The 12,208-nt window shown below is 36.5% G+C and overlaps 1 protein-coding gene and 1 long non-coding RNA gene across 6 annotated transcripts in view; one reads left to right on the top strand and one right to left on the bottom strand.

Annotated features, from left to right (window-relative positions):
* LOC134798250 (high affinity cAMP-specific and IBMX-insensitive 3',5'-cyclic phosphodiesterase 8) overlaps positions 1-12,208 on the bottom strand; it is a 205,699-nt gene that overhangs the window by 93,265 nt on the left and 100,226 nt on the right. The window contains exon 1 of one of the 5 annotated variants that reach the window (XM_063770637.1): positions 3,305-4,017. The exons of the other annotated variants lie outside the window; for them this stretch is intronic. Coding sequence (XP_063626707.1) covers positions 3,305-3,386 — 82 coding nt within the window. The 5' untranslated portion in view covers positions 3,387-4,017. Of the gene's footprint in view, positions 1-3,304; positions 4,018-12,208 lie in introns of those variants that run through there. 5 annotated transcript variants of the gene reach the window in all.
* The window catches only part of LOC134798273 (uncharacterized), a 683,132-nt gene that overhangs the window by 603,795 nt on the left and 67,129 nt on the right, over positions 1-12,208 (top strand). The window lies entirely within an intron of this gene.

Raw genomic sequence — 12,208 nt, 5'->3', positions numbered from 1 at the left:
ACAAAAAAGAAGCGAGGAGGTAATGAAACAAGCAAAAATACAGATGATTCCTCGACGCAATTGGGTGATTCTTAAATTGTGTCTAGATTTTTTTTGTCATAAAAGTTTATATTTTTCACATATTACTCTCACAAGTTCCGTGACATTTCGACCTTGTAATTTTTTAAGTAAATGTTTTTGTTTATCTATGAGGATCTCACTAGAATAGTATAATCAAGGTATGTTTATATTTAATGAATGAAATAGTAACGCAAAAAAAAAATATATTTGTGTTTTATATTCCTGCCGAAGACTTTTATTTTACCTTTTCCTTCTACACAAGTTTGGCCAAGTAATAAGAATTTAGGGCTCTCAATTTTATTTTGACTTCTACAACAGTAAAGCTACGAGGCCATGTTTGGTATCGTTTTCGTATAAATTCGTAGTACCAAATTTAGTTAAGGTATCACATTGACACCATTCCGAAGTAAAAACATATAAACTTATTAAAATACTTTCTTTTAAACTCCTCTTCACGCTTAAACTGCTGAACAGTTTTAATTTAATTTTGGTACACATATATTTTGAGTCCCGAGATAGGATATAATAAGTTATCTCAAAAATCATCCTTTAAAGGTGTGAAATGAGGTGTAGGGGGGAATTCAGAATTGACTTCTTGAAGTTAATACTGTTTAAGTTTAGGTTTGAAGTCATGTTTTTTCATCATTTTTAACTAAATCAAAGATGTAGACCATCCCAAATTTCATATAAATCGGTTCAGCGGTTATTGATTTTCCATACAAATTTCCACGCCACTTTTCACACCTTCAAAAGATGATTTTGGTTATAAGATCTATCCTATGTCCTGTTCCGGGACGCAAACTATTTCTATACCAAATTTCAACGAAATCGGTTCAGCGGTTAAGCGTCAAGAAGAGTTTCAAAAAAACCGGCCAAGTGCGAGTCGGACTCGCGTATTAAGGGTTCCGTACATTAAGTCCGACTCGCGCTTGACTGCACATTTCTAATAGGTTTTCCTGTCATCTATAGGTAAAGAACTATTTTGTGTATTCAGACGGACATACATACAGACGCACGAGTGATCCTATAAGGGTTCCGTTTTTTCCTTTTGAGGTACGGAACCCTAAAAAGATTTATTTTTATTTTGTGGAATGGTGTCAATGTGATATCTTAAATGGATTCAGCACCCCAGATTTATACGAAAACGATACCAAACACGGCCTAGCACCTTCACTGATATAGATATATCAAGATAAAATTGAGAGCCCTAAATAAACTTTCAAGAGCGGATATCTCAAAAACTATTCAACATATCGAAAAAATTGACTGAATAAACTTGTAACAAATTAAATTAACTTTCATTTTGTATAAGTGGCCATGTCGCTGAGATGCATAGTTTCCGAGATATAATCGAAAAACGGGAAAATGGGACCTTCAAAGCCCCCTCTCTCCCCCCCCCGCTCAAGGGCTACGGCCGGGGACTTTTGATATGTTCACCTCCTAACTTGTCAATCCGAGTTACGGAGTCAAAAATTGTGTTCCGAGCATTTCCCTCTACAACTTTTGGAGCATTCGTTGCCTGACCTAAGTAGCTTATTGAATTTCTTTAAAAACTTTTCTGTAAAAGGTTGACGGGTGTTGGGTGTTTATATGGTTTCGGTCGATTATTATCATTTGCATTGCCCATGATGACTTACTAGAATTACGAGCACACGAGACACTAATAGTAGTTTGACAAACCTTGGTTTTCAAGTGGTATTTTATATTGACATTTGCTGTCACAAATTTGCTGTCAGATTTAGTCGCAAACCGCACGCAAAGTGCACACAAATGTGTCGACACCTTGTTACGGAAAAGTGTAGACACGGCGACGACACTTTGTTTCGAAACAATTCTAGACACATTGTGTGGACTCTGTTACGACACATCTGACATTTAGTTACCACTTTGTGATTCTGCGACTGGAATGGTTATATGGGTACGATCGTAAGCTTTATTTGATTTTGTGAAGTAGCAATATCTACCACCAAGAGACATACATTTGTCTTTTTAATGCCGTTGCCGCTTATAACATAGATTGACGTAAAATACATTTTTAACTCAAAAATCATACTTGAAAACAGTGATAAATTCACATTTTCGACTCGAAAAAAGTTGGTGGCGGGCAAACGCTATAATTTTAATCACTCAAGATTATTCTTTATTTTAAATTCTTTTGAACTGTATAAAACAGTTTCTCAAACAATAGGTACCGAAATTTGTTAGGAAAGAAAATTTTTATATTTGAATACATTACACAAAATTCCCGGAATGAAAGTTAGTTGTGGAAGTTGTGTGAATGACGTCGCCAGCCATCTCCTGGCTTTCAGTATTGAATGATTAATTAGTTAGCAACTTAATAAAGATGGAAATTAAGTATTTAATGTTTAACTGTGTGAAAAGTTAAGTGAAATTGTAATTTATAAATCGTGAATTTTAAAGAGTAAGCTCTTATTAAAGTTTCGTTTAAAACTAGACTTTACTTTTAAATGGATCTCAATAATAGACAGATAAATGTAGGTGATCTTCGTGAAAAGTACCTAATGTATAAGTAAGTAAAGTACCTAAGTGTTATTCTTACCTTCAAAGCATTTTTATCCTTATGATAAGACTATAGAGCCGATAATATAATGAAATTTTATGGTATCTCATAGCTGTTTTTCTACTGAGTGCATTCTTTTTGAGTGTCGATGGTTGTTAAATTCAAAAAAAGTTAGGTTAGCCATTATTTAGTTAGTGTATCTTGTAGTCTATTGTTTAAATAAATAGAGTCGTTAATCTATACTAACATTTCAAGGCGCTTATAATCTGCTTTTACTACGAGGTGATTATCCTAATTTGTGGTTTACCACTCAATGGTATTGTATTCTTGAGACTCTTTGAGTAAACTAGCTCAGATCGCTTGATTCACACTATACAATACAATACAATACAAATACTCTTTATTGCACACCTCAATAAAAGAAGACAATACAAAAGAAAACAGAAATACAAGCAGAGGTAGACAACAGGCGGTCTACTATACCTATATTGATTAACCAGTAAAGTTACGCTGGTCTTCCTAAAGTCTGTTGAATTTTAGTCCCTGTTACATTTCATGTCCCTTCATCAGTCTACTGCCTACTTACAGTCCAAAAGTTAAATTATACATTTTTGAAATTAAGAGGCCTTTTTGTATTAAGTTTGTCGTATTTTTTGTCAAATTTTATACATACTTTACGTATAAATAAAAATAAATTAATAAAATATAGTTAAAATAAAGCACCTGTCTCCGTGTCATCGCTGCTCCTTCGTCGCATCAACCATCGCTGCACTATGTCGATGCTGGTCTCCTCACCAGCCAGCATTTTCCATTCACATATTCACATTCATTTCACTTCATAAGTTTCACTTTCTATCATGCCAGTATTTTGGCAACTCGTTTCACATTACACCAACAACTTCAAAAACAGAACGGGTAATGTTACGTTAAATACCTCACAGACTATTTTTTGAATGCTGGCAGTTGGGCAAATTACACGCGCGATTATAAAATAAACGTTTTAAAACAAAACTAACTTCCATATATGACAGAGTGCATTCGAGTATTGAATTAATTAAATGACGATCGTCAAGCGAGTGTAAACAGATTGACAAGGCAAGTTTAATATTGCCATTTCAAAATTTACTTTCACGGGATGTTTGACCTTAGTGTTCACGTATTAAGAGCTGTGTGTCATTTCGGTGATTGGTAGGTTTGTTGTTATAGCGAGGAGTTTGTAGAGCGGCCGGTTAGGTAATGGTCGTCAAGTCGAGACACTTGATCGAAGAAGGGGGGTGAATGTAGGACGAGCGTACGAGTACGTCTGTGAGATCGCCGTGTGCTGGAAGCGACTGTTTGCGACACTGCTTGTTATGCATAATAGGCAAAAGGGGAATATGTGACGAGAGTTTAGAACCTCAGCAGATTCCGTATAGTGTCGCGATTTCACTTTTATGTCATGTTAGAAGTAGAGATACTGATAATTAGAATAAAAAATCACATAGGTAGAATAGATACCTAAATGTTGAACGTTGTTGTTTCGCCTGGAAACCAGTAGGTAGCTACTTAATTAGAAAACGCAAAATACTTTTATGTTTAGTAAATTTTAAATTGCCGATTTTTTTATTTTTTTATGACTTTATTTTTAAAGTTAAAGTTAAAGTATGTTAGGTACTTCCAGCGAGCCTAAATCGGCAAAACTCCTTTTATGCATTATATCGAGGTGCGTTTGTCGTGACTTGTACCTAGACGCCGTTTGCTAACGAACCGGCTGCTCGGTTCGATAGGCCATCGTATTGATTCTAGCAATATTGCCACTGCCGCCGACGCCGACCAATGTTTGATTTGACGATCTATATTGTTGTTTTAGATAGATTATAATTTACTTCTTTATTGAGCAATTTGACTCAAATGTTTGAAACCTCACAAAAATGAAAAGTTTTATTCTGTAATTCTTATTGTAAAGATGCGTTTTTGTTTAAACTGTGATGGTTGATTGTTTGACTGCTGATATTCGTCAGTATAATAATATGTATAGAAAGACGTATAATTCAAAAGGGCGGTCATAAAGAAAGCGTCAGATGAGACGTTTATTGTTTTCACCTCTAATTTACTATTCTCTGGGGTGTTATATTGTTTACCGATCGGCGCCGTCTAACGTTCGAGTGAACCAGTGTAAGGGTGCTCAACGATACATAGTTGGAATCTTAAGACGAAACAGGAGCTGAGTTTTAAATATTTTAGGTAAATATACCCGTCTCGCTAACGGAAGCGGCACGTAAAAGTAGTGCGATAAGGACAAGGCGAAAAATCCTGCGTAAAAATCTCAAAAATCGAGGTTTCGTACTCCTCTGTTTCCTCCTCCAAAACTTAACCAATCGTAACCAAATTTGGAAATCTAAATGATTATGAAATTATCTGTGTCGGACCGTTTTGCTTTTTTGCCTCATTGATATCAGTTTTGAATGCCACGCCTCTCATTGCGGCATAGTCAATTAGGCCATTTTGGCCATTTTTGAAGGGCTCTAGCGCCTTAAAAAACAAAAATATCAAAAAAAGCAAAACGGTCCGACACAGATATTGACAATATTAATCTGTGTTGAAAAAAATCATTGCTCTAGCTTCAAAAACCACGGAGGAAAACGAGGAGTACGTTTGTATGGAGAAATGACCACTCCCGTTGGCTATTAAGGTCTGGAGTAAATGTACCTACGCTACCGTAGACTTTTGGAACGTGACAGTTTTAGCTTCTTCTTGTTGTTGCGATAAATTAATACGAGTCCCGTTTCATCACAAAATGTTCTAAAACGGTAAGTTTGTAGATCCAGGGCTACATACCAGTGGCGGCGCGTCAAACATATCCATAGGCAAGCCGGGGCTAATTTGGCTTACATATTTCCTTTACAACTCTGCTCAAACGTCCAAAAACAGGCAAGCCGGTGGGAATCGGCTTTTATGGACGCGCCGCCACACTATTTAAGTAGGTATTAATTGACTGTACTGAGAATAATAAGAATACACGGAGTCATTCTAAGTCTCTCTCCATCTCACATTGGCTTGTTCAACACTAGACTAACTAACGTTTGGTATTATGGAAATTCACGGCCTGATATAAGGCCGCTCGTAAGACATAATACAACCCTCCGTGAGCTGTAATCAAGATGCGCTTGGCTCTTCACATGACAAGTCGGGCTCCCCATTAATAATTGCCCACACCAATGGTTCCTCTTAATTACACGGCCGGTAATGCCCCCCACCCTTTAATTAGTTTGCTGTTGTCGTGATGAATGCCTTGCTCAAGGAATGCGTATCTAAAGGTATTCCAAACTTATGTAGCAACCAAATTGCTTTATACAATATTCATGTACCCTTTGAAAATGAATTACTATCTAGATTTAACGAGCATGCATATTTAAAATTCTATTAGAAACTAAGACGTATTGAAATTTTTAAATGTATTAGACAATAGGTAAGGGTTAAAACTTTGGAGAACGCATTAGAAAAACATATAAAAATGCTATGTGTTGCATTTTCTTGTGAATGTGTGAATCACGTAACATAACGTGATGTATAGAATTGCATGAATATTAGTACGATTTCCGAAATGTCTTTAATTTTCGTTTTATGCCAAATGTACCTTGCATTGAGTAGGTAGGCTCTGCGTGCGTTTTTGAAGTAGGTTTGAGTATTACAAACTTGTAGTTTGGTTTGGAGGCCAATTTGAACGTATATTTGACATGACAATGGTATTTAAATGATGTCATTTAATTAAAACCAAAATATTACTTTGCTAATCCGCGAAAAGATAACGTGCTAGTCAATCAGTGCTAACCCGTTATACTTACTTGCGTATTTTTACATGCAATTAATATTCCCACCCTCCCACCGCAAAAATAAATACGCAAATAAATATAACAAACCACCACCAAAAGAATAAACCTCGACACGTGTTTCGCCTCTCTACGAGGCATCCTCAGGAGTTGTTGACGGTCTGACGCCCGGCAACGGAATGACCTGTCTAGAATGGTCGGCCATATTTATACCTTGACCACTCCCCCTACCGTGCAAGTGTGAGTGAGATGGAAAAATTCGTAATAACGGCGATGACGCAACATTCAATTGTTCGTTAAGAATCATGCCCCTATTGTTGTACCTAATTATTTCCAGTTGTTCCAGAACACCCAAACGCAATCCCTTTTCGCAAACATGTAAAATATCAAAAGAATGATTCTCCGATAAAGTGTGACCTGTATCTAATAAGTGCTTTGCAAAATTGGACTTCTCTGGATGGTTATGTCTATATGACGCAACATGCTCTTTATACCTAGTAGTGAAACTACGGCCCGTTTGCCCCACATACACTTTATTGCAATCGTCACAGGTAAGCTTATAAACTCCAGACTTTTTCCCATTCTCGATCTTATCTTTGCCATTGCAAAGCTTCGAGTGCAAAGTATTATTTGTCTTAAAGGCCACAGGAATGTCGTTAGACTTCAAAATTTTGTAAATTGCATCAGACAACTTGCCAACATAAGTTATGCTCGCTTTATATTTCTTAATCGGTTCAGAGGATCGTGCCGCATACAACATAGTGTTGACCATACTATTCCGCTTTTTCCTGATGATACCATCCACAACAGACTTATCGTAACCATTCGAAACTGCTAAGTGATAAATATTATTTAATTCAATCTGATAGTGTTCATCAGAAAGAGGCACAGTCAACATTCTATGCACATAACAATGAAAAGCAGCCAACTTATGCTGCCACGGATGCGTGGAAGAAGCCGGGATAACTGTATCGGTATGTGTAGGCTTACGGTAAATTTTGAACTGATGCCTGTTGTTTACTTTAGTGATTGTTAAATCTAGAAAATTCAATGAGTTGTCTTGCTCTAGTTCCTTTTTAAACTTAATTTTTGGATGCTTACCATTAATTTCAGCAATAAATGCATCCAGCAGGCCCATACTACCCGTCCAACAAATAATCAAATCATCCACGTATCTAAAATAGTATAATATATTATTGTTGCCCGCAATATGCTGGTTCTCAAAATGGTCCATAAAAATATCAGCCATTAAAGGACTTAGTGGTGAACCCATAGCCAAACCATCACTTTGCAAATAATACTGTCCCCCAAATCTGAAATAATTTTGTTTCATACAATGTCATTTAGTTATCATTCTCGCACACATTTCGCTCGTAGGTACTTCTCCGTGCATGTATGGCCTCGAGCGAGACGCACAAGCGAATGAAAACAAAAATACCTACATCGTAGATGTCAAACAAAATGTAAGTCCTAATTGGCCTCTTGGTTAAAAATCGCCTTGGGCAAGATACTTACATGAAAAAATGTGATGTGCGCCCTTAAACCGACTCTCAGTTTAGTAAGCCCGGGGCGAGCCCCCTTTTACATCGAGAAATTACATAAGAAAATATCATCAGAAACATTTAGTTTTAAATAAAAGTGAGTAGAAGCGGTGGTGGCCGAGTGGATATGACATCGGACTTTCAATCCGGAGGTCGCTGGTTCAAATCCTGGCTTGTACCAATAAGTTTTTCAGAACTTATGTACGAAATATCATTTGATATTTACCACTAGCTTTTCGGTGAAGGAAAACATCGTGAGGAAACCTGCATACATCTGCGAAGAAATTCAAAGGTGTATGTAAAGTCCCCAATCCGCATTAGGCTAGCGTGGGGACTATAGCCCAAGCCCTCTCGCGCATGATAGGAGGCATGTGCCCAGCAGTGGGACGTATAATATAGGCTGATTTTTTTTTTTAGAAGTGAGTACCTAATTATGAAAGTAAAATTCGCTAATAATGCAATTATATGAATTAGGATTTATGCACAGCATAGATTTATGTATACCTTAAACGAGCAATTCTTGTATATTTATTTATATCTATATTTATATATTTCGGGGATATCGAAATCGACTCTAACGATTTCGATGAAATTTGTTATATGGGGGTTTTCGGGGGCGAAAAATCGATCTAGCTAGATCTTATCTCTGGGAAAACGCGCATTTTTCGGTCTCCCAGATATTGTACTTAGTTATATAATAGAATAAGACCGGCGTGAAGGTAAGTAAGATATAGGTATGACAATTTTTAAATTCACTGAACTCATACTATGCGAAATGTACGACCAAATGAATATATATGTAGATGTGTGATGTAAATATTTACAAATGTTAACGATTTCTAATGCAGCATAAGCAAGCCAGTTATTTTTTATAAAAAGTGTAAGTGTAAGTTGGACAAAACAAAACTGTACCTAAACACAAGAGTACAGAAAAAAAGTACATACATTTATGTTCAAAAGTACCTACGTATAACTTTTTCCTTGGGCTTTATTCTTTTTTCCTATAATAAATAGTGTTTATTGATTGTAAACAGGCTGATTTAAAATGTAAGAATGTGATGTATTTATTATCGTTTTTCTTTAAACCTTCATAACAGTTACGCTGTATTTGTGATTAGTTTAGGTAAGTACCTACCTACGATCCCGTCAGATATCTCTGCAAATGTACACCAAAGAGAATTTTGCTGTACTTGAATCAAATATCTAAATTAAGATATATAATGACGGATCATCTGACGCGATGTTTGATAAAAGCGCGGTGGCACGGTGGCAACTTCGAACATTTCATATAAGTATCGAAAATGTTTTTTACATTTTGCACTTTAAGTATCATTGAATTGTTAAGTACTAAGCACATGTACTAGTTCTAATATTTAAATGTAAATGACTGTATGATTGGACGTTTGTTACGCAAATGCAGAAACAGCTGAATGAATTCAGATAAAAGGCATATGTATTTAGATTAATTAGAACCAGAAGATTCGGTTTGTAAGCTATACCTAGGTACTATGATGGCGTTATTCATAAACTCATCACAAGACTGAATTACAGATTTAGTGCATAATTTTTTGCTATCGTACTTTCTCGGAAAAAAGCGCTGGTGGCCTAGCGGTAAGAGCGTGCGACTTGCAATCCGGAGGTCGCGGGTTCAAACCCCGGCTCGTACCAATGAGTTTTTCGGAACTTATGTACGAAATAAGTATCATTTGATATTTACCAGTCGCTTTTCGGTGAAGGAAAACATCGTGAGGAAACCGGACTAATCCCAATAAGGTCTAGTTTTGCCTCTGGGTTGGAAGGTCAGATGGCAGTCGCTTGCGTAAAAACTAGTGCCTACGTCAATTCTTGGGATTAGTTGTCAAGCGGACCCCAGGCTCCCATGAGCCGTGGCAAAAATGCCGGGATAACGCGAGAAAGAAGACTCTCGGAAACGTTCGTATTTGTCATGCTACTTCTGTCAACCTCAATTTGTAAGAAAGGGATAAAACATAATTTAACTAATTCAGACTCGTAAAGTTTTATGAATAAGGGGGTAAATATTTATGTTTACCTATATAAGATGTTTATAAATATATTGTTCAGTGCCTATATATATATATATATATATATATATATATATATATATATATATACATAGTGTTAGGTATACTATAGCTATGTTCGTGGATTATATTTGTAAATAAGTTTTTGGCAAAAATTTCATTTTTAGTACAAGTTTTTATCGCTGACTGTACTTTTCTTACGACAGATAACTAATACTCATCGAGACAATTCTAAAAACCCCTAACACAATTAGGTTGCGTTGTTTCATCACAGAGTTCCTATGGCCACCTCCTGTCTCCATCATCAGATCAGCTCGATGGTATCATAATATTGCATTGTCATCCGATTTATACATGCATGCAAAATTTCAGCTCAATCGGAAACCGGGAAGTGGATCAAATTTAACTTGCAAGATTTGATTACAGACCGACAGACAGACAACGGGACAGGTGAAAGTAAATAAAAGCTTGTAATTAAGTCTCAATATTTTGGAGTCTTATCATAAATTAAGGTTTAGCTATCATAAAAACTTATTGAGTTAAACCGTAACCTGCTTCGAGCAACACCGGCTTCCGACACATCGGAAGGGAGGGGCCCAAGCGATATCTTACCGTACAAATCTTTCTGCCATTTTTCGCGGGGGGAAAGGTGCACACAGTCGCACTTCTCACACACTTACATTCAAAATCCAATCAGTAATGACAACACGAATACATAGAAAATGACACATGTCAAAGACAAATCTTGCAAACCTCGATCTCTTTTTGTGTACGGACGAGTCACAAGTGTCACAACACGCACACTAACACATTTTCGTTGAAGAATTTTATTGTATTCTGAGAGATGAGAAGTCGGATTTGTCGCTCGACCGATCCGCAATTTGTACTGAGCGAGCAGAATCGATAAATCCAACAATTGCATGAGACTAAAATATAATAATTTTGTTTAAATGTAATTAAACGTATGATATGTAAAAAAAATATTACATGTGAAATGTAAGTGTAACACCTTCCTTTTGTAAATTTGATGCCCCCGACCTCTTTTTACAACAAAAAACCGAGCAATTAGGCATTTTTTCTGCTGCTGTGTTCACGCGCGCGTCTGGACTCGGTCTAGTGAAAAATCCGAGCGCAACTAGTTTTATTACCCACGCTAGATCAGTTGATCCTATACCTAGGCAGAGGGGAAATAGTGCGAATGCCGCCTCCCTTCCGTGTTGCTCGAAGGTAACCTGCAATTACCGAAGTATTCAAAAGAAAAGACCGAAGCTTACGCTAATAAACAAATCACAAGAATGTTTAAATAAATGAGATTATGCAACAAATCACAAAAAATATCTAAAAAGTAATGTAAACGTACTAGTGCTCAACATGCTAATGCCCAATAGATGACACCTTGTTGTCACCTCTATTGAAAATGACTTAAGTTTGAAGATGACATGTACTGGGACCGCGTCGAGCACCAGTACGTTTACCTTACCTATGTACAATACAGTAATCCATAAGCTCAAATCGATAGAGCTGCCTCTTGAGCCAAAATGAAGTTTCGTTCTTGACCCGAATTCTTTTTTGTCAGGGAATTCGTATTCGCACCCCTCAAAATACCTACTCTTTAAAAATGTAGCGAAACAGAAAATAGAAACAATATAGGTACAGTCACCTGCAATAATACCTATATTACTGTTCGTTGGCCGCATAAATATGTGACACGCTCTTATGGCTCTACAAATAAGATCATGTCAGATATTTTTGCGGCCTTCATTGTGTAACGTATATTGCAGGTGACTGTACTAATAAATGAGAAAATTAGAGCCAGACCAAGATAAAGCTGCATGGCATTTGCAATGGCAAATTATGGCAATGTCATCATTAATGTCAAATTTCTATGAAAATATGGTGTTTATAATGATACTCACTTTGTCCTATCCAAATCGGTGCAAAGATAGCTTAGACGGACTCTAAACAGTTTTCACTGAATATACTTACCTACTGACAGGATGTTCAGTCGGATCTCTGTTGTTTCCCATAAAGTATTAAGTCATAATAATGTATTGATTGTCCGCATTTTCGTTAGTCAGAATTTGGTTTTACTCAAAAACGCGTAATTTTTCAGGATTGCCATAAAACAAACCTAACCTATTCAGATCAGAATTATGATTAATGATCAGACATCGTAAATTTTATAGCATTTTCGGTGCAGCGGAGTGGTGTTAACTGTTGACGGAATTGTTATAC

This window comes from Cydia splendana, chromosome 16, assembly GCF_910591565.1.
Source record: "Cydia splendana chromosome 16, ilCydSple1.2, whole genome shotgun sequence".
Taxonomy (NCBI): domain Eukaryota; kingdom Metazoa; phylum Arthropoda; class Insecta; order Lepidoptera; family Tortricidae; genus Cydia; species Cydia splendana.
Note: the sequence above shows the minus strand (reverse complement) of the source record. Positions and strands in the feature narration are given on the sequence as shown.